Raw genomic sequence first — 22,991 nt, 5'->3', positions numbered from 1 at the left:
CTTACAAATTCTTTCCAAGAGAACTTTTTTTCCTCCGGCAGAAGAGATTTAATAATCAAAGCACCTGTTTTCCAAATCTCCAGCCACAGTACCGTGGGCCTGCTTCAACACACTCCCAATCTGAGATCTCAAAGAGGAGGAATTAAAATCCACTGGAGGGCTAGCTTCCACAGTAGGTAAATGTATCATGTGCAGTGATGATTTAATTGTTGGCCAGGTTCTTTTCAAATGGTGAAACACAATCACTTGCATTATTCAAAGTATTTAATAACTACAGAATCTGGGGCAGGGGAACAAGAATTTTAAATGAAAGACTAGTTACAGCACAACTGTAAGCAATAATGAAAGATCATATTCTTTATATCTTAAAAAGTTTAGTCACCAACATCACCTTGACATCACTTTCTTTCAGGTTCAGCTCAGTGCCATCCTTGTACTTGACTGCATACAGCTGGGTGCTCTTGTTGTAACCAGTCACTTGTACCTCATAGTATAGCTGACTACCTGGCCAACGGCCCATTACCATTTCACCATCTGAGAACATTTTGGCCGGCATTCTCTGCAAGGGAAAAAAGGTACTTTAGTCCATTTCTGGTAGGCAGACAAGGAGAGAACATGAAAATAAAAGCTGTCTGACTATTGATATTGGCATTCAAAGAGAACAAAGAAAATTACAGCACAGGAACACGCCCTTCGGCCCTCCAAACCTGCACCGACCATGCTGCCCGACTAAACTAAAACCCACTACCCTTCCGGGGACCATATCCCTCTATTCCCATCCTTGTCATGTATTTGTTCAGACACCCCTGAAAACTCACCATCGTATCTGCTTCCATTACCTCCCCCGGCAGCGGGTTCCAGGCACCCACCACCCTCTGTGGAAAAAAAAAACTTGCCTTTAAGCCTTGCCCCTCGCAACTTAAACCTATGCCCCCTTGTAACTGACTCTTCCACTCTGGGAAAAAGCTTCTGACTATCCACTCTGTCCATGCCTCTCATAATCTTGTTGAATTCTAACAGGTCGCCCCCTCAACCTCCGTCATTCCAGTGAGAACAAACCAAGTTTCTCCAACCTCTCCTATTAGCTAATGTCCTCTAAACCAGGCAACATCCTGGTAAATCTTTTCTGTACCCTCTCCAAAGCTTCCACATCCTTCTGGTAGCGTGGCGACCAGAATTGAACACTATATTCCAAGTGCGGCCTAACTAAGGTCTATAAAGCTGCAACATGACTTGCCAATTTTTAAACTCAATGCCCCGGCCGATGAAGGCAAGCATGCCGTATGCCTTCTTGACTACCTTCTCCACCTGCGTTGCTACTTTCAGTGACCTGCGTACCTGTAACCCAGATCCCTCTGCCTATCAGTACTCTTAAGGGTTCTGCCATTTACTGTACATTTCCTATCTTTATTAAACCTTCCAAAATGCATTACCTCACAATTGTCCGGATTCTCCCCATAATCTTTGATCCCATTCGCCCCAAGTGCTATATCCAGCCGCCTCTTGAATATATTCAATGTTTTGGCATCAACTACTTCCTGTGGTAATGAATTCCACAGGCTCATCATTTTTTGGGTGAAGAAATGTCTCATCTCCGTCCTAAATGGTCTACCCCGAATCCTCAGACTGTGACCCCTGGTTCTGGACTCCCCCCACCATCGGGAACATCCTCCCTGCATCTGCCCTGTCTAGTCCTGTTAGAATTTTATAAGTCTCTAGGAGATCTCCCCTCAGTCTGAACTCCAGCGAAAACAATCCTAACCTAGTCGATCTCTCCTCATACATCAGTCCCGCCATCCCAGGAATCAGCTTGGTAAACCTTCGCTGCACTCCCTCGAGAGCAAGAACATCCTTCCGCAGGAAAGGCGACCAAAACTGCACACAATACTATAGGTGTGGCCTCACCAAGGCCCTGTCTAATTGCAACAACACATCCCTGCTCCTGTACTCAAAGCCTCTCGCAATGAAGGCCAACATGTTGCAGAAAATACGGACGCATGGGATTGAGGGTAATTTAGCAGTTTGGATCAGGAATTGGCTAGTTGTAAGAAGACAGACGATGGTGGTTGATGGGAAATGTTCATCCTGGAGTTCAGTTACAAGTGGTGTACCGCAAGGATCTGTTTTGGGGCCACTGCTGTTTGTCATTTTATAAATGACCTGGATGAGGGCATAGAAGGATGGGCTAGTAAATTTGCGGATGACACTAAAGTCGGTGGAGTTGCGGACAGTGCGGAAGGATGTTGCAAGTTACAGAGGGACACTGATAAGCTGCAGAGCTGGGCTGAGAGGTGGCAAATGGAGTTTAATGCGGAAAAGTGTGAGGTGATTCACTTTGGAAGGAGTAACAGGAATACAGAGTACTGGGCTAATGGTAAGATACTTGGTAGTGTGGATGAGCAGAGAGACCTCGGCGTCCATGTGCATAGATCCCTGAAAGTTGGCACCCAGGTTGATAGGGTTGTTAAGAAGGCGTACGGTGTGTTAGCTTTTATTGGTAGAGGGATTGAGTTTCGGAGCCATGAGGTCATGTTGCAGCTGTACAAAACTCTGGTGCGGCCACACTTGGAGTATTGCGTACAGTTCTGGTGGCCGCATTATAGAAAGGATGTGGAAGCATTGGAAAGGGTGCAGAGGAGATTTACCAGGATGTTGCCTGGTATGGTGGGAAGGTCTTATGAGGAAAGGCCGAGGGACTTGAGGCTGTTTTCGTTAGAGAGAAGAAGGTTAAGAGGTGACTTAATGGAGGCATACAAGATGATCCGAGGATTAGATTGGGTGGACAGTGAGAGCCTTTTTCCTCGGATGGCTAGCACGAGGGGACATAGCTTTCAATTGAGAGATGATTAGATATAGGACAGATGTTAGAGGTAGGTTCTTTACTCAGAGTAGTAAGGGCGTGGAATGCCCTGCCTGCAACAGTAGTGGACTCGCCAACATTAAGGGCATTTAAATGGTCATTGGATAAACATATGGATGATATTGGAATAGTGTAGGTTAGATGGGCTTTAGATTGGTTTCACAGGTCGGTGCAACATCGAGGGCTGAAGGGCCTGTACTGTGCTGTAATGTTCTAGGTTCTATGTCATTTGCCTTCTTTACCACCTGCATGATTACCTTCAATGACTGGTACACAAGGATACCCAGGTCCCACTGCACACTCCACTCTCTCAATTTACAGCCAATTTTGTATCCAAATTGCTACTGTCCCTTTTATTCCACAAGTTAAACAGATGGGTGGCACGATGGCACAGTAGTTAACACTGCTGCCTCATAACGCCAGGGACCTGGGTTCGATTCCCGGCTTGGGTCACTGTCCGTGTGGAGTCTGCACATTCTCCCCATGTCTGCGTGGGTTTCCTCCGGGTGCTCCAGTTTTCTCCCACAGTCCGAAAGACATGTTGGTTAGGTGCATAGGCCATGCTAAATTCTCCCTCAGTGTACCTGAACAGGCGCTGGAGTCTGGTGACTAGGGGATTTTTTAACAGTAACTTCTTTTGCAGTGTTAATGTAAACCTACTTATGATACTTATAGACCGGTGAGTCTCACTTCTGTTGTCGGCAAGATGTTGGAAAAAATTATAAGGGATAGGATTTATAGTTATTTGGAGAGTAATGAATTGATAGGTGATAGTCAGCATGGTTTTGTGGCAGGTAGGTCGTGCCTTACTAACCTTATTGAGTTTTTTGAGAAAGTGACCAAGGAGGTGGATGGGGGCAAGGCAGTGGACGTGGTATATATGGATTTTAGTAAGGCGTTTGATAAGGTTCACCATGGTAGGCTTCTGCAGAAAATGCAGATGTATGGGATTGGGGGTGATCTAGGAAATTGGATCAGGAATTGGCTAGCGGATAGGAAACAGAGGGTGGTGGTTGATAGTAAATATTCATCATGGAGTGCGGTTACAAGTGGTGTACCTCAAGGATCTGTTTTGGGGCCACTGCTGTTTGTAATATTTATTAATGATCTGGATGAGGGTATAGTTGGGTGGATTAGCAAATTTGCTGATGACACCAAAGTCGGTGGTGTGGTAGACAGTGAGGAAGGGTGTCGTAGTTTGCAGGAAGACTTAGACAGGTTGCAAAGTTGGGCCGAGAGGTGGCGGATGGAGTTTAATGCGGAGAAGTGTGAGGTAATTCACTTTGGTAGGAATAACAGATGTGTTGAGTATAGGGCTAACGGGAGGACTTTGAATAGTGTGGAGGAGCAGAGGGATCTAGGTGTATGTGTGCATAGATCCCTGAAAGTTGGGAATCAAGTAGATAAGGTTGTTAAGAAGGCATATGGTGTCTTGGCGTTTATTGGTAGGGGGATTGAATTTAGGAGTCGTAGCGTTATGTTGCAACTGTACACAACTCTGGTGCGGCCGCACTTGGAGTACTGTGTGCAGTTCTGGTCCCCACATTACAGGAAGGATGTGGAGGCTTTGGAGAGGGTGCAGCGGAGGTTTACCAGGATGTTGCCTGGTATGGAGGGGAGATCCTATGAGGAGAGGCTGAGGGATTTGGGATTGTTTTCGCTGGAAAGGCGGCGGCTAAGAGGGGATCTTATTGAAACATATAAGATGATTAGAGGTTTAGATAGGGTGGATAGTGATAGCCTTTTTCCTCTGATGGAGAAATCCAGCACGAGGGGGCATGGCTTTAAATTGAGGGGGGGTAGTTATAGAACCGATGTCAGGGGTAGGTTCTTTACCCAGAGGGTGGTGAGGGATTGGAATGCCCTGCCAGCATCAGTTGTAAATGCGCCTAGTTTGGGGGCGTTTAAGAGATCCGTAGATAGGTTCATGGACGAAAAGAAATTGGTTTAGGTTGGAGGGTCACAGTTTTTTTTTAACTGGTCGGTGCAACATCGTGGGCCGAAGGGCCTGTTCTGCGCTGTAATGTTCTATGTTCTATACTAATAAATAAACTCAAACTTTTAACTTTCCTCATAGGTCTGTTGTGCAGCACTGTATGAAATGCCTTTTGGAAAACTATGAACATCAGTATTGCCCTCATCAGCCCTTTGTTACTTCCTCAAAAACTCCAAGTTAGTTAAACATGATTTTTCTGTAAGAAATCCATGCTGGCATTTTCTTCCCTGGCAAAGACAGATGCAAAGTATTAATTTACCATCTCAACTGTGCCCTCTGCCTCCATGTGTAAATCGCCTTTTTGGTCCCAATCAGCCTGACTTCTCCTTTTACCAACCTTTTATTATTTATATGCCCATGGCAGACTTTTTTTCTTTTATGTTAACTGCCAGCCTCTTCACTTGTTCACCTTCCCTCTGAACCTTCAGCCTCGTTCTCAATTTGTATTTTTCACCTGGAACCTGTCGTCAGCACGCTTTTTCTTCATCTTAATTTGTACCTCCTTTGTCATCCAGGGAGTTCTGGATTTGTTTGCCCTAGCTTTTCCTTTTCAACCATCTCTTCTTTGAAAGTAGCGCATCATTGAACTATTGTTTCTCCTGCCAGCCTTTGGTTCCAATTTATTTGGCCCAGATTCATTCTTACCCCAATGAAGTTAGCTTTCCCCCCAGTTAATTATTCTTATTTCAGGATTTTTTTTGTCCTTTTCCACAATCATCCTAAACCTATGACACACAGGTTTACAGCATGGAAACAGGCCCTTCGGCCCAACTTGTCCATGCCACCCCTTTTCTTAACCCCTAAGCTAATCCCAATTGCCCGCATTTGGCCCATATCCCTCTATACCCATGTAACTATCTAAATGCTTTTTAAAAGACAAAACTGTACCCACCTCTACTACTACCTCTGGCAGTTTGTTCCAGACACTCACCACCCTGCGTGAAAAAATTGCCCCTCTGGACCCTTTTGTATCTCTCCCCTCTCACCTTAAACCTACACCCTCTAGTTTAAGACTCCCCTACCTTTGGGAAAAGATATTGACTATCTAGCTGATCTGTGCCCCTCATTATTTTATAGACCTCTATAAGATCACCCCACAGCCTCCTACGCTCCAGAGAAAAAAGTCCCAGTCTATCCAGCCTCTCCTTATAACTCAATCCATCAAGTCCCAGTAGCATCCTAGTAAATCTTTTCTGCACTCTTTCTAATTTAATAATATCCTTTCTATAATAGGGTGACCAGAATGGCACACAGTATTCCAAGTGTGGCCTTACCAATGTCTTGTACAACTTCAACAAAACTTTCCAACTCCTGTATTCAATGTTCTGACCAATGAAACCAAGCATGCCAAATGCCTTCTTCACCATTCTGTCCACCTGTGACTCCACTTTGAAGGAGCTATGAACATGTACCCCGAGATCTCTTTGTTCTGTAACTCTCCCCAACGCCCTATCATTAAGCAAAAACTTTATGGTGGGACAATTGAGGAACAGTGGAGGACTTTCAAAGCGATCTTTCACAGTGCTCAGCAGAGATACCAGTGATTAGGAAGGACTGTAGAAAAAGAGATAATCAGCCATGGATATCTAAGGAAATAAAGGAGGGTATCAAATTAAAAGAAAATGCATACAAAGTGGCAAAGATTAGTGAGAACCTAGAGAATTGGGAAATCTTTAAAGGTCAGCAGAAAGCCACGAAAAACGTTATAAAGAAAAGAAAGATGGCTTATGAGAGTAAACTAGCTCAGAATATAAAAACAGATAGCAAAAGTTTCTACAAATATATAAAACGAAAAAGAGTGGCTAAAGTAAACATTGGTCCTTTAGAGGATGAGAAGGGGGATGTAATAACTGGAAATGGGAAAATAGCTGAGGCATTGAACAGGTATTTTGTGTCGGTCTTCACAGTGGAAGACACAAATAACATGCCAAAAATTGCTAACAGGAAGGCTATGGCAGGTGAGAACCTAGAAACTATCACGAAAAAGGTAGTGTTGGGCAAGCTAAAGGTAGACAAGTCTCCTGGTCCTGATGGAATGCATCCCAGGGTACTAAAAGAGATGGTGGGAGAAATAGCAAATGCACTGGTGGTAATTTACCAAAATTCGCTGGACTCTGGGGTGGTTCCCGCAGGTTGGAAAACAGCAAATGTGACGCCACTGTTTAAAAAAGGAGGGAGACAAAAGGCAGGTAACTATAAGCCGGTTAGCTTAACTTCTGTAGTCGGGAAAATGCTTGAATCTATCATCAAGGAAGAGATAGCGAGACATCTGGATATAAATTGTCCCATTGATAAGACGTAGCATGGGTTCATGAAGGAAAGGTCATGTTTGACTAATTTGGTGGAATTCTTTGAGAACATTACATGTACAGTGGACAATGGGGAACCTGTGGATGTGGTGTAATCCAGAAGGCATTTGACAAGGTGCCGCACCAAAGACTGCTACACAAGATAAAGGTGCACGGTGTTACGGGTAATGCATTAGCATGGATAGAGGATTGGTTAACTAACAGAAAGCAAAGAGTGGGGGTAAATGGGTGTTTTTCTGGTTGGCGATCAGTGACTAGTGGTGTGCCTCAGGGATCAGTGTTGGAACCGTAATTGTTTATGATTTACATAGATGATTTGGAGTTGGGGACCAAGTGTAGTGTGTCAAAATCCGCAGATGACACTAAGATGGGTGGCAGAGCAAAGTGTGCAGAGGACGCTGAAAGTCTGCAAAGGGATATCTTTGCATCGTCGATGGAGACGGGAGAGGTTCCGGAGGATTGGAGGATTGCAGATGTGGTCCCTATATTCAAGAAAGGGAACAGGGACAGCTCGGGAAATTACCGACCGGTGAGTCTAACCTCAGTGGTTGGTAAGTTGATGGAGAGGATCCTGAGAGACAGGATTTATGATCATCTAGAGAAGTTTAGTATGATCAAAAGTCGTCAGCACGGCTTTGTCAAGGGCAGGTCGTGCCTTACGAGCCTGGTTGAGTTCTTTGAAAATGTGACCAAACACATTGACGAAGGAAGAGCGGTGGATGTGGTCTATATGGACTTCAGCAAGGCGTTCGATAAGGTCCCCCATGCAAGACTTCTTGAGAAAGTGAGAGGGCATGGGATCCAAGGGGCTGTTGCCTTGTGGATCCAGAACTGGCTTGCCTGCAGAAGGCAGAGAGTGGCTGTGGAGGGGTCTTTCTCTGCATGGAGGTCAGTGACCAGTGGAGTGCCCCAGGGATCTGTTCTGGGACCCTTGCTGTTTGTCATTTTCATAAATGACCTGGATGAGGAAGTGGAGGGATGGGTTGGTAAGTTTGCTGACGACACCAAGGTAGGTGGTGTTGTGGATAGTTTGGAGGGATGTCAGAAGTTGCAGCGAGACATAGGTAGAATGCAAGACTGGGCGGAGAAGTGGCAGATGGACTTCAACCCGGATAAGTGTGTGGTGATCCATTTTGGCAGATCCAATGGGATGAAGCAGCAGTATAATATGAAGGGTACCATTCTTAGCAGTGTAGAGGATCAGAAGGACCTTGGGGTCCGGGTCCATAGGACTCTTAAATCGGCCTCGCAGGTGGAGGGTGCGGTCAAGAAGGCGTACGGCGTACTGGCCTTCATTAATCGAGGGATTGAGTTTAGGAGTCGGGAGATAATGCTGCAGCTTTATAGGACCCTGGTTAGACCCCACTTGGAGTACTGCGCGCAGTTCTGGTCACCTCATTACAGGAAAGATGTTGAAGCCATTGAAAGGGTGCAGAGGAGATTTACAAGGATGTTGCCTGGATTGGGGGGCATGCCTTATGAGGATAGGTTGAGGGAGCTTGGTCTCTTCTCCCTGGAGAGACGAAGGATGAGAGGTGACCTGATAGAGGTTTACAAGATGTTGAGAGGTCTGGATAGGGTAGACTCTCAGAGGCTATTTCCAAGGGCTGAAATGGTTGCTACGAGAGGACACAGGTTTAAGGTGCTGGGGGGTAGGTACAGAGGAGATGTCAGGGGTAAGTTTTTCACTCAGAGGGTGGTGGGTGAGTGGAATCGGCTGACGTCGGTGGTGGTGGAGGCAAACTCGTTGGGGTCTTTTAAGAGACTTCTGGATGAGTACATGGGATTTAATGGGATTGAGGGCTATAGATAGGCCTAGAGGTGGGGATGTGATCGGCGCAATTTGTGGGCCGAAGGGCCTGTTTGTGCTGTGGCTTTCTATGTTCTATGATATATATAGTCTAATTGAATGGGTGAGGGTCTGGCAGATGGAGTACAATGTTGGTAAATGTGAGGTCATCCATTTTGGTAGGAATAACAGCAAAATGGACTATTATTTAAAATGGTAAAAAATTGCAGCATGCTGCTGTGCAGAGGGACCTGGGTGTCCTGGTGCAGGAATCTCAAGGAGTTGGTTTGCAGGTGCAGCAGGTAATTAAGAAGGCAAATGGAATTTTGTCCTTCATTGCTAGAGGGATGGAGTTTAAAAACAGCGAGGTTATGTTGCAGCTGTATAAGGTGCTGGTGAGGCCACACCTGGAGTAGTGTGTACAGTTTTGGTCTCCTTACTTGAAAAAGGATATACTGGTACTGGAGGGGGTGCAGATGAGATTCTGGAGTTGAGAGGGTTGGCTTATGAGGAGATACTGTAGACTGAGGCTATACTCATTGGAACTCAGAAGAATGAGGGGAGATCTTATAGAAACATACAAGATTATGAAGGGAATAGATAAGTTAGAAGCAAGGAAGTTGCTTCCACTGGCAGGTGAAACGAGAACTAGGGGGCATAGCCTCAAAATAAGGGGAAGCAGATTGAGGACTGAGTTGAGGAGGAACTTCTTCACACAAAGGGTTGTGAATCTGTGGAATTCCCTGCCCAGTGAAGCAGTTGAGGCTACCTCATTGAATGTTTTTAAGGCAAGGATAGATAGATTTTTGAACAGTGAAGGAATTAAGGGTTATAGTGAGTGAGCAGGTAAGTGGAGCTGAGTCCATAAAAAGATCAACCATGATCTTATTGAATGGCAGAGCAGGCTCGAGGGGCCAGATGGCCTACTCCTGCTGATAGTTCTCATGTTCTGATTAATTGAGTAAGTCCTTCCCTGGTTCAATCTATCAAAATGCATCACCTCGCATTTGTCTAAATTAAACTCCATCTGCCATTCGTCAGTCCACTAGCCCAATTCATCAAGATCCTGTTGCAATCCGGAGATAACCTTCACTGTCCACTATGCCACCAATCTTGGCATCATCTGCAAACTTACTAAACATGCCTCCTATATTCTCATCCAAATCATTGACATAAATGGCAAATAACAGTGGACCCAGCACTGATTCCTGAGGCACACCGCTGGTCACAGACCTCCAGTTTGAAACACAACCCTCTACAACCACATTCTAGCTTCTGTCAAGAAGCCAATTTTGTATCCATTTAGATACCTCACCCTGGATCCCTTGAGATTTAATCTTATGCAATAACCTACCATGTGGTACCTTGTCAAAGGCCTTGATAAAGTCCATGTAGACAACATCAACTGCACTGCCCTCATCTACCTTCTTGGTTACCCCTTCAATAATCAATTAAATTTGTGAGACATGATTTTCCACTCACAAAGCCATGCTGACTGTCCCTAATCAGTCCTTGTCTCTCTAAATGCCTGTAGATCCTGTCTCTCAAAATATCTTCCAAAAACTTACCCACCATAGATGTGAGGCTCACTGGCCTGTAGTTCCCAGACTTTTCCCTGCAGCCCTTTTTAAACAAAGGCACAACATTTGCCATTCTCCAATCTTCAGGCACCTCACTCGTGACAATCGATGATTCAAATATCTTGGCTAGGGGACCCGCAATTTCCTCCCTAGCCTCCCACAATGTCCTGGGATACACTTCATCAGGAGCCGGGGATTTATCTACCTTGATGCACTTTAAGACTTCCAGCACCTCTTTCTCTCTAATATGTACACTCCTCAAGACGTCACTATTTATTTATTTCCCCAAGTTCCCTAACATCCATGCTTTTCCCATGTTTGTCTTCTGAGGAGGTCGGTGCGGTTTTTCGCTGTGGCTTTTCGCTGTGGCACATCGGAACTGTCGATCGATGAGTCAAGCGCCATATCCTGTTCTTATGAGGGCATCTTTCAGCGTCCATAGGTGTCTGTTGCGATCCTCCTCATCTGAGCAGATCCTGTGTATACGAGGGCTTGTCCATAGGGGATGGCTTCTTTAATGTGTTTAGGGTGGAAGCTGGAGAGGTGGAGCATCGTGAGGTTACCCGTGGGCTTGCGGTACAGTGAAGTGCTGAGGTGACCGTCCTTGATGGAGATGCACGTGTCCAAGAATGCAATCGATTCCGGAGAGTCGTCCATGGTGAGTGTGATGGTGGGATGGAACTTGTTGATATCATATAGTTGTTTCAATGATTGTTAGAGATAATACACACCTCTTTAACCTCTGCTTGGCCCTCTCTCCACTTTCATTGTCTGTACGCTTAAGACCTGTAAAGATTCGCATTCCAACCATTATCTTGTAAATTGAGTTTGTGTCTGTATATGCCCTGTTTTGAACACAACTCCTCACTCACCTGAAGGAGGAGCCTGAGACTCCGAAAGTTTGTGCTGCCAAATAAACCTGTTGGACTTTAACCTGGTGTTCTGAGACCTCTTACCATTCTATGACCAAGCCAGTTCTGTATCCAGCTAGTCAGCACACTCATATCCCATGAGACTTTACCTTTTATTCCAGCCTGCCATGAGGGACCTTGTCAAATGCCTTACTAAAGTCCACGTAGACAACATCCACTGCCTTTCCATCAACTTACTGTTTCTTTCTTGTCAAAGATAAAACTTGCTGAAAAGAGACATGTTGCCAAAACGTTTTGTCTTGCACTCATCAGGGTAAAGAAGATTATTAAATTTCAAACAACTACATCAAGGTATACCACAGGAGAAAAAGATGTTGATAGGTCAGAGTCGACTTGCTGACCAATATGTTGCAATGGAGAATGTAACGGTGAACTATAGGCTCCCAATGTTTCTGTATGATTCTTAAAGGTGCAAGGCTTGAACATATTCCTTTCGTTTGCAGAGAACATGTAATTAATGAGTGTGAATGTGTGTAAATGTATTACAACAGCTGGAATGATTGGCTGATTGAATCAAACATATTTCTTTGGCTGTTGATAATAGTATAGACTGTACTCAATCAGCCCATGCTTGCTTAATATTAGGTGTAATTCTGAGATTTGTTCAGCAAGTGCTGCCCATCGCTAGTGCGCTAACAACCAATTTAAGATAGTCTGTCTTGTAACATGGCTCATTTACACTTGCATAAGGACCCATCCTCTGCAAACAAAAAGAATATTTTCAAGCCTTGCTCCTTTTCTGAGTTACCCAGAAACATGGAGAGCCTATAGTTCCCCATTGCTTTATCCATGGCAATGCCTCAGCCAGATTCAACTTACAAAACAATCAGCACCCTTTCTCCCGTAATACAAATTGTGATCATTTAAAATTTAGCATTCTTGCATTTTTCCCTGACAGATGAAAAGCTTCAGTAACCTTGCATTTTATTTGCAGATACATTCAAGTTTTGTACTACCAAAGACAAATCAGTTTATATTATGCACAAAAATATAAAGAAGCACTTATAAACTTCACTAGGTATATTATCTTCCTGATAAAATTTCTGAATTTCCATACATAAATAGCTTATTTAATAAAATGCAGATTAAGTCTTTTAATGTGATTTTAGATGGGCTGAAGTTTTGGTTCAATGGGTAGTAAACATCCTGCCATTTCACTTGCTTAACAGATCAAAAACATCCCAGTTTGATTCGAAGATCTTTGCTGAGTTAACCGAACATAGCAAAGACAGTAGCAGTATTATTAGAACAGATTGGCACAGAGTGGATGAGAACAGGGACTGACTTGGTTGCCCTAAAGTCCTCATTCCCGCTGCTGGAACACTTGCCAACATTTAATATTTTTGCTCATGCATGAATAATAACCACCTAGGTACAGTATTAGAAGACTGCTGGTGCCTGTACAACATGGTTATCATCCACAGCTTTACTTGTAGACAAAATACAATTCAGTACCTCTGCCACCCTCCCACACCATAATGATGCCTGTTTCTTTATTTTCTTCCTGTGCTCAATAGCTACAGGAGAGCCTCACCAGGCTATTCACCTTGTAAGTGGATCCAGATCCTGCTCACATCCAACATCCACTATTTCCAGCATGGGTCACTGGATTGTGAGTAGTTTAAGGAGCTCTGGACCCCTCTCTCTTCATCAGGTTCATGGATAGAGGTCTGAGTTAGGGACTGATTGCTAAACTTCCCAGATTGTCTGGAAATCTCCAGGAATAGAAATGAATCCCCTAGGTACAGCTGTACTGACAGGTGATCTCCTGAATTTTGGAATTGCTCATATGACAGCTGTTGGCACGAAACCACGATCCTCATTACAGGGAACAGAACTTAGAATATAAAATACAACAGTATTTGCAAATTTATGGGCAAGTAATGCAGAATCAAATCTTCACAGATACCTCCATCCCGACCTGCAACCTTAAATCCAGTTCCAATTCAATATATAAAGAATTATCTGGTAATTAACAAATTCTAAAACAAGCCTGTGGAAAGGAAGTCACTATTGTGTATTAACTGGGGAAAAAGTACGTAGCAATTTTATTTTAAATTCATGGGACATGGGCTGGCCAACATTTATTGCCCATCCCTAGTTGCCCTTGGAGGGCAGTTGAGAGTCAACCACATTGCTATGGCGCTGGAGTCACATTTAGGCCAGACCACGTAAAGAACAAAGAACAGTACAGCACAGGAAACAGGCCGTTCGGCCCCTCCAAGCCTGTGCCGCTCATTGGTCCAACTAGACCATTCGTTTGTATCCCTCCATTCCCAGAATGCTCATGTGACTATCCAGGTAAGTCTTAAACGATGCCAGCGTGTCTGCCTCCACCACCCTACTTGGCAGTGCATTCCAGGCCCCCACCACTCTCTGTGTAAAAAAACGTCCCTCTGATATGAGTTATACCTCGCCCCTCTCACCTTGAGCCCGTGACCCCCCCGTGATAGTCACCTCCGACCTGGGAAAAAGCTTCCCACTGTTCACCCTATCTATACCCTTTATAATTTTGTACACCTCTATTAGGTCTCCCCTCATTCTCCGTCTTCCCAGGGAAAATAAGCCCAGTTTACCCAATCTCTCCTCATAGCTAAGACCCTCCATACCAGGCAACATCCTGGTAAACCTTCTCTGCACTCTCTCTAAAGCCTCCACGTCCTTCTGGTAGTGCGGCGACCAGAACTGGACGCAGTACTCCAAATGTGGCCTAACCAGCGTTCTATACAGCTGCATCATCAGACTCCAGCTTTTATACTCTATACCCTGTCCTATAAAGGCAAGCATACCATATGCCTTCTTCACCACCTGTGCTGCCACCTTCAAAGATTTGTGGACTTGCACACCTAGGTCCCTCTGTGTTTCTATACTCTTGATGGCTCTGCCATTTATTGTATAACGCCCCCCACATTAGTTCTTCCAAAATGCATCACTTCGCATTTATCTGGATTAAATTCCATCTGCCATTTTTCCGCCGAATTTTCCAGCCTATCTATATCCTGCTGTATTGTCCGACAATGTTCATCGCTATCCGCAAGTCCAGCCATCTTCGTGTCATCCGCAAACTTGCTGATAACACCAGTTACACCTTCTTCCAAATCATTTATATATATCACAAATAGCAGAGGTCCCAGTACAGAGCCCTGCGGAACACCACTGGTCACAGACCTCCAGCCGGAAAAAGACCCTTCGACTGTTACCCTCTGTCTCCTGTGGCCAAGCCAGTTTTCTACCCATCTAGCCACCTCTCCTTGTATCCCAGGAGCCTTAACCTTCTTAGCCAACCTGCCATGAGGGACTTTGTCAAATGCCTTACTGAAATCCATATAGACGACATCCACAACCCTTCCTTCGTCAACCGTTTTTGTCACTTCCTCAAAAAACTCCACCAAATTTGTAAGGCACGACCTCCCTCTTACAAAACCATGCTGTCTGTCACTAATGAGATCGTTCCGTTCTAAATGCGCATACATCCTGTCTCTAAGAATCCTCTCCAAAAGACGCCAGAATCCTTTCCTAAAGGGATATTAGTGAACCAGATGGGTTTTTCTGACAATCAACAATGGCTTGGTCATCAGTAGATTCTTAATTCGAGATATTTTTATTGAATTCAAATTCCACCATCTGCCATGGCAGGATTTGAACACACACAAGGACGGCCTCAACCGGGATATTGGGTTTATGTCACACTATTTCACATAAATATTTCTGCTTTTTTCCTCCTGAGTCTTTATCATGCGATCCTAGAATCAGAATTTATGTCACACTATTTGTAACTCCCACAGTTGCGTGGACCTGCAGAGTTTCACTGGCTGTCTTGTCTGGAGACAATACACATCTTTTTAGCCTGTCTTGATGCTCTCTCCACTCCCATTGTTTTGTTTCTTAAAGACTGGATTAGTTGTAAGTATTCGCATTCCAACCATTATTCATGTAAATTGAGTCTGTGTCTTATAAGTTCTGTTTGTGAACAGAATTCCCACTCACCTGAAGAAGGGGCTCAGAGCCTCGAAAGCTTGTGTGGCTTTTGCTACCAAATAAACCTGTTGGACTTTAACCTGGTGTTGTTAAACTTCTTACTGTGTTTACCCCAGTCCAACGCCAGCATCTCCACATCAGGATTTGAACCCAGGTCCCTGGAACATTAGCCGAGTTTCTGAATTAATAGTCTAGTGATAATACCCCTCAGCCATCACCTCCCCATAAATTACTTCACAATATGGATATTATGAAATTCTATAAAGTATACAAAGACATCAAAGCTGTTGAAACTTGCTGAATTATTGGAAATTGCTCTAATCACGGTCACAATCTCTACTCGGTAGTTGCAAACAACTTTGATGCTTCAACTTTGACACAATTGGCAACACTTTTCCCTCCAAAACATCTCCTATGTCATCCAGCTCAAGCCAAGTTTCAGATTACTTGGCACAGTGGCAAGCACTGCTGCTTCACAGCGCCAGGGACCCGGCTTGGGTCAGTGTGTGTGGAGTTTGCACATTCTCCTCGTGTCTGCGCGAGTTTCCTCTGGGTGCTCCGATTTCCTCCCACATTCTGAAAGACATGCTGGTTAGGTGCATTGACCCAAACAGGTGCCAGACTGTGGCAACTAGGGGAATTTCACAGTAACTTCATTGCAGTATTAATGCAAGCCTACTTGTGACTAATAAATAAACTTTAACTACTTATCCTCACCAATCAAATTCTGCTCATTTTCATCTCTGTAACATTTCTCACCTCAGTCCATCTGTTGCTGAATTCTTCAGAGTTCAGTCTGGAGGTGACAATGCTCTCATGAACAGCTTCCAATTTTCCAACTGCATAAACTTCACCTCACCTGAAACTCTGCTATCCACGTCCAATTTTCCATAAGAAATAGGAGCAGAAGAGCAGTCTGCTAATTACATAAAAACATAGAAGATAGGAGCAGCAGAAGGCCATTTGGCCCTTCAAGCCTGCACCGCCATTTATTACGATCATGGCTGATCGTCCAATCAATAGCCGAATCCTGCTTTCTCCCCATAACCTTTGATCCCATTCATCACAAGTGCGATATCTAGCTGACTCTTGAATACATTCAATGTCTTGGCATCAACTACTTCCTGTGGTACTAGTTGGTAAAAAATTGCAGCATGCTGCTGTGCAGAGGGACCTGGGTGTCCTGGTGCAGGAATCTCAAGGAGTTGGTTTGCAGGTGCAGCAGGTAATTAAGAAGGCAAATGGAATTTTGTCCTTCATTGCTAGAGGGATGGAGTTTAAAAACAGCGAGGTTATGTTGCAGCTGTATAAGGTGCTGGTGAGGCCACACCTGGAGTACTGTGTACAGTTTTGGTCTCCTTACTTGAGAAAGGATATACTGGCACTGGAGGGGGTGCAGAGGAGATTCACTAGGTTGATTCCAGAGTTGAGAGGGTTGGCTTATGAGGAGAGACCGAGTAGACTGGGGCTATACTCATTGGAACTCAGAAGAATGAGGGGAGAACTTATAGAAACATACAAGATTATGAAGGGAATAGATAAGATAGAAGGAGGGAAGTTGTTTCCACTGGCAGGTGAAACTAGAACTAGGGGGCATAGCCTCAAAATAAGGGGAAGCAGATTTAGGACTGAGTTGAGGAGGAACTTCTTCACACAAAGGGTTGTGAATCTGTGGAACTCCCTGCCCAGTGAAGCAGTTGAGGCTACCTCATTGAATGTTTTTAAGGCAAGGATAGATAAATTTTTGAACAGTAAAGAAATTAAGGGTTATGGTGAGCAGGAGGGTAAGTGGAGCCGAGTCCACGAAAAGATCAGCCATGATCTTACTGAATGGTGGAACAGGCTCAAGGGGCCAGATGGCCTATGCCTGTTCCTAGTTCTTATGTTCCTAATGAATTCCACAGGCTCACCACTCTTTGGATGAAGAAATGTCCGTCCTAAATGGTCTACCCTGAATCCTCAGACTGTGACCCTGGTTCTAGACTCTCCCATCATTGAGAATATCCTCCCTGCATCTACCCTGTCTCGTCCTGTTAGAATTTTATAAGTCTCTATGGGATTCCCCCCCTTCATTCGTCTGAACTCCAGCGAAAACAATCTTAACCTAGTCAATCTCTCTTCATACATTAGTCCTGCCATCCCCGGAATCAGCCTGGTAAACCTTCGCTGCACTCGCTTGAGAGCAAGAACATCCTTCCTCAAAAAAGGAGACCAAAACTGCACACAGTACTATAGGTGTAGTCTTCCCAAGGCCCTGTCTAATTGCAACAACACATCCCTGCTCCTGTACTTGAAACCTCTCGCAAAGAACAACATGCCATTTGCCTTATTTACCGCCTGCTGCACCTGCATACTTACATTCAGTGACTCGTGCACAAGGGCAACCAGGTCCTGCTGCACACTCTCCTCTCCTAATTTACAACCAGTCAGTTGGTAATCTGCCTTCTTGTTTTTACTTCCAAAGTGAATAACCTCACACTTATCCAAATTATACTGCATCTGCCATTGATTTGCCCACTCACCCAACCTGTCCAGATCATTCTGAAGGATCTCTGCTTCTGCGTCACAGTTCACCCTCCCACCTAACTTGATATCATATGCAAACTTTGAGATGTTACATTTTGTTCCCTCATCCAAATTATTCATATATATTGTGAATAGCTGGGGTCCCAGCACCAATCCCTGTGGCACCCCACTACTTACTGCCTGCCAATTTGAAAAGCACCCATTAATTCCTACTTTTTGTTTCCTCTCTGCCAACCAGTTTTCTATCCATCTCAATACACCTTCCCCAATCCCATGCACTTTAATCTTACACAATAACCTCTTGTGCTGGACTTGTGTCAAACGCTTTCTGAAAGTCCAAATATGCCACATCTACTGGTCCCCCCTTGTCAACTCAACTAGTTACATCTTCAAAGAATTCCAACAGATTTGTCAAGCATGATTTCCCCTTCAGAAATCCATGCTGACTCTGTCTGATCCTGCCACTGCTTTCTAAATGCTCTGCTATAAAGTCCTTAATAATGGATTTGAGAATTTTCCCCACTCCTGATGTTAAGCTTACTGGTCTATAATTCCCTGTTTTCTCTCTACCTCCCTTTTTGAATATTGGAGTGACATTCATTACCCTCCAATCTGCAGGGACTGTTCCAGAGTCTATAGAATCCTGGAAGATGACCACCAATGCATCCACTATTTCTAATGCCACTTCCTTAAGTAGATGTAGATTATCAGACCCTGGGGATTTATCCGCCTTCAATGCCATCAATTTTCCCAGCACCATTTCTCTACTAATATTGATCTCCCTCAGTTATTCCCTCTCACTAAACCTTGCATTCTCCAACATTTGATTTGTGTCCTCTTTTGTGAAGACAGAACCAAAGTATGTATTCAGTTGCTCGGCCATTTCTTTGTCCCTTATTATACATTCCCCCTTTTCTGTCTGTAGGGGACCTACATTTGTCTTCAACCTCTTTCTCTTCACGTATCTATAGAAACTCTTAGTGTCAGTCTTTATGTTCCCTGCAAGCTTACTTTCGTACTGTATTTTCCCCCTTTTTAATCAATCCCTTGGTCCTTCTTTGCTGAATTCTAAACAGCTCCCAATTCTGAGACCTATTATTTTTCTTGGCCAATCTGTATGCTTCTTCCTTAGATCAGATACTCTAATTTCTTTGTAAGCCATGGATTGGCCCTCTTACCCATTTTGCTTTTGTACCAGACAGGAATAAACAGTTGGTGCAGTTCCTCCATGTGCTCCTTGAATATTTCCATTGCCTATCCACTTGTCATCCCTTTAAGGAACTCTCCCAATCTATCAAGGCCAAATCACGCCTCAGAGTTTCCTTATTAAGATTCAGCACACTAGTCTCCGAATCAACTACTTTACTCTCCATCTTGATAAAAAATTCTAACATGTTATGATCATTCATTCCCAAAGGGTCTCGTACAGCTGGATTGGCAATAATTCCCTTCTCATTACACTAAGATAATTTAATAAGACTAAGATAATTTAATAAGACTAAGATAATTTAATAAGACTAAGATAATTTAATAAGATCGTGGCTGTTCTGATTGTGGCCTTAATTTGAATTTCCTACCTACCCCCCTAAAATCCCCTGTCGAGCAAAAATATAACCCAGCCTTGAATATATTCAATGACCTAGCCTCCACTGCTCTGTGGAAGAGCATTCCAAAGACTAACAGACCCTTAGAGAAGAAATTCCTTATTTTGGTCTTAAATGAGAGGCCCCTTATTTTTTTAAAAAGGAAAATGATTGAACAGAAAAAAACAAATGTAGACCCCTTACAATCAAAAATAGGGGAATTCATAATAGGGAACAAAGAAATGGCTGAGGGGCTAAGTTCGTACTTGTCTTCCTTTGTGAAGAAAGAAGCAATGATTAATGTAGCGGAGGTTCTGAGAAACACAAGTTTTAGTGAAGAGCTGAGGAAAATCAGTATGAGTAGAGAAATGGTTTAGGGGAAATTAATGGGTTTGAAGGCGAATTAATCACCAGAGCCTGATCATCTTCATCCCAGAGTACTAAAGGAAACGGCCCTCGAATTAGTAGATCCATTGATGGTCATTATCCAAAATTCTTTAGACTCTGGGATAGTTCCGACAGATTGGAAGGCAACTAATAGAAGCCCGCCATTCAAAAAGGGAGGTTGAGAGAAAACGGCGAACTATAGACCAGTGAGCCTAACATCAGTATTGGGGAAGCTGCTAGAGTCCATTATCAAGGATTTCATAGCACAGCATTTGGAAAGCAGTGGTATAATCAAAGTCAGCATAGATTTACGAAAGGGAAATCATGCTTGACAAATCTACTGGAATTCTGTGAGGATGTAACGAGTAGAGTTGAGCAGGAAGAAAAGGTGGATGTGATTCATTTAGACTTTCAGAATGCTTTAGACAAGGTCTCACATAAAAGATTACTATATAAAGCCAATCCTCCACACATGCTAATGAATTATCCTAACACCATGAGTTCTTATCTTCTGCAGTAATCTTTCATGTGGCAACTTGGCAAATTTATTTTCGAAATGCAAACAGACTATATCATGCCTTTTGGTCGGAAAAATGGGAAGGCGACTTATTATCTAACTGGGGAGAGACTTCGGGGTGCTCCAGTGAGAGGGATGTCCTTGTTCATGAGTTACAAAAAACTAGCATGCAGGTACAGCAGATAATAAAGAGAGCGAATAGATATAAAAGGTAAGGAAGCATTGGTGCAGCTATGTAAGGCATTGGTGAAACTGCACCTGGAGTACTGTGCACAGTTTTGGTCCTCTTATTTGAGGAAAGATATAGTGGCATTGGAGGCAGTTCAGAGGAGGTCCACTAGATTGATTTCAGAGAGGAGGGGTTTGTCATATGAAGAGAGATTGAACAGTTTAGGCTATACTCTCTGGAATTTAGAAGAATGAGGGGAGATCAAATTGAGATGTTCAAATGATAAAAAGGTATGGATAAAGTAGACGTGGAGCGGATGCTTCCTCTCGTGAGGCATTCTAGGGCAGGAGGTCATTGTCTTAGCATAAGGGGTAGCAAATTTAAAACAGGGTCGAGGAGAAACTACTTCTCCCAAAGGGTTGCATTTCGGCAGTAAAACATCTCTGTTCCTGTACTGAAATCTTCTTGCTATGAAGGCCAACATTCCATTTGCCTTCTTTACTATCTGCTGTACACGTGCGCTTACTTTCAGTGACTGATGCACGTGGACACCAAGGTCTCGCTGAGTATCCGCCTCTCTCAATTTACGCCAATCGGAAAAAGACCCATTTATTCTAACTCTTTGCTTCTTATCTGTTATGATGTGGAGATGCCGGCGTTGGACTGGGGTGAGCACAGTAAAAAGTCTCACAACACCAGGTTAAAGTCCAACAGGTTTATTTGGTAGCAAATACCATAAGCTTTCGGAGCACTGCTCCTTCGTCAGATGGAGTGGATATCTGCTCTCAAACATTGCACAGACACAGAAATCAAGTTACAGAATACTAATTAGAATGCGAATCTCTAAAGCCAGCCAGGTCTTAAAGGTACAGACAATGTGGGTGGAGGGAGCATTCAACACAGGTTAAAGAGATGTGTATTGTCTCCAGACAGAACAGCTAATCTGACGAAGGAGCAGTGCTCCGAAAGCTTATGGTATTTGCTACCAAATAAACCTGTTGGACTTTAACCTGGTGTTGTGAGACTTCTTACTGTTCTTATCTGTTAACTAGCTTTCTATCCATCTCAGGACACTACCCGCAATCCCATGCGCTTTAATCTCACATATATAGTCTGCTATGCGAGACCTTGTCGCAAGCCTTTTGAAAGTCTAAATAAACCACATCCACCAGTTCCCCTTGGTCAACTCTACTAGTTACATCCTCAAAGAATTCCAAGATTCATCAAGCATGAATTCTCCTTTGTAAATCCACGCTGACTTTGTCTGGTTATACCACCACTTTGTAAATGTTGAGCTATGAAATCTTCTAGCAACTTCCCCAGTTCTGACGTTAGGCGCACTGTATCTTGATTTAACACCCAAAGACAATCAATGTTTTTTTACTGAAATCTTATGTAGTTTAATATCTAAGGCATGGTGACACCAGTTTTAAATCCGGTTGTATTTTTCTCTTGTATTCTGCAGTTGATGTTTGGGCTTCACTTTAGGCAAATTATGTGTAATTTACATGGTTAATGTGATGAGAGCTGAATAAATAAAGGCCTGAGCTGCTGTGAATGACTGGCTATCAGGTTTCAGTGTATTATATTTAAGCAGTCAGCATGAGGCATCCAGGAGAAGCTCATGTTATAACTGACGGCTGAAGTGCTTCAGTCTTGACTGGACTCGGAGCAGAAATCCACAGCTCCTTTGCAGCAAAGGATATTCAAAACATTGCATTGACTTGACATGGATTGAGCTCTGTTGCTGTCAGTTACAATGAGTGCCTAGGACACTCCTTTGCATATGTTCCTTCCCTGTAGCTGTGTTGACCATTAGTTTTTTTTTTAATTTACATTTTTTTTGTAAAGTTAAACATTGATCTGCAGTTGCTCCCTGGACTCAGTGTAGTGGGGCGGCACAGTGGCACAATGGTTAGCACAGCTGCCTAACAGCGCCAGGCACTTGGGTTTGATTCGCAGCTTGGATCACTGTCTGTGCGGAGTCTGCATGTTCTCATGCCTGCGTGGGTTTCCCCTGGGTACTCCAGTTTCCTCCCACAGTCCGAAAGACGTGCTGGTTAGGTGCATTGCCATGCTAAATTCTCCCTCAGTGTATCCGAACAGGCACTGGAAAATCCTGCCCGAGGTCACTGGACATTTCCATGGTCCGCCCCTTGCCTGCTCTGATTCCTATGGTGGGTGCAACGGTAAAATTCCAGCCTTTGGCTTTTCTCTTGCTCTCATTATTGAAAATCTCTGATAAGTAGATTCAGAGAGATAGAGATGGTATAACAAGGGGAGAAGCTCTAAAAGGAGATGCAGGATCAGAAGAGCCTCGGTGTTTCTGTCCGCAAATCCTAGAAGGTGGTATGTTGAGAGAGCA

At 43.9% G+C, this 22,991-nt stretch overlaps 1 protein-coding gene across 1 annotated transcript in view; it reads right to left on the bottom strand.

Moving 5' to 3' along the window:
- Window positions 1-22,991, bottom strand: part of LOC144493939 (delta(14)-sterol reductase LBR-like) — a 122,753-nt gene that overhangs the window by 79,787 nt on the left and 19,975 nt on the right. The window contains exon 2 of the mRNA XM_078213515.1: window positions 392-559. Coding sequence (XP_078069641.1) covers window positions 392-556 — 165 coding nt within the window. The 5' untranslated portion in view covers window positions 557-559. The remainder of the gene's footprint in view (window positions 1-391; window positions 560-22,991) is intronic.

The sequence above is a fragment of the Mustelus asterias genome, chromosome 5 (genome assembly GCF_964213995.1).
Source record: "Mustelus asterias chromosome 5, sMusAst1.hap1.1, whole genome shotgun sequence".
NCBI classification, from domain to species: Eukaryota; Metazoa; Chordata; class Chondrichthyes; order Carcharhiniformes; family Triakidae; genus Mustelus; species Mustelus asterias.
The sequence above is the reverse complement of the archived record's forward strand: the minus strand, read 5'-3'. Positions and strand labels throughout refer to the sequence as shown.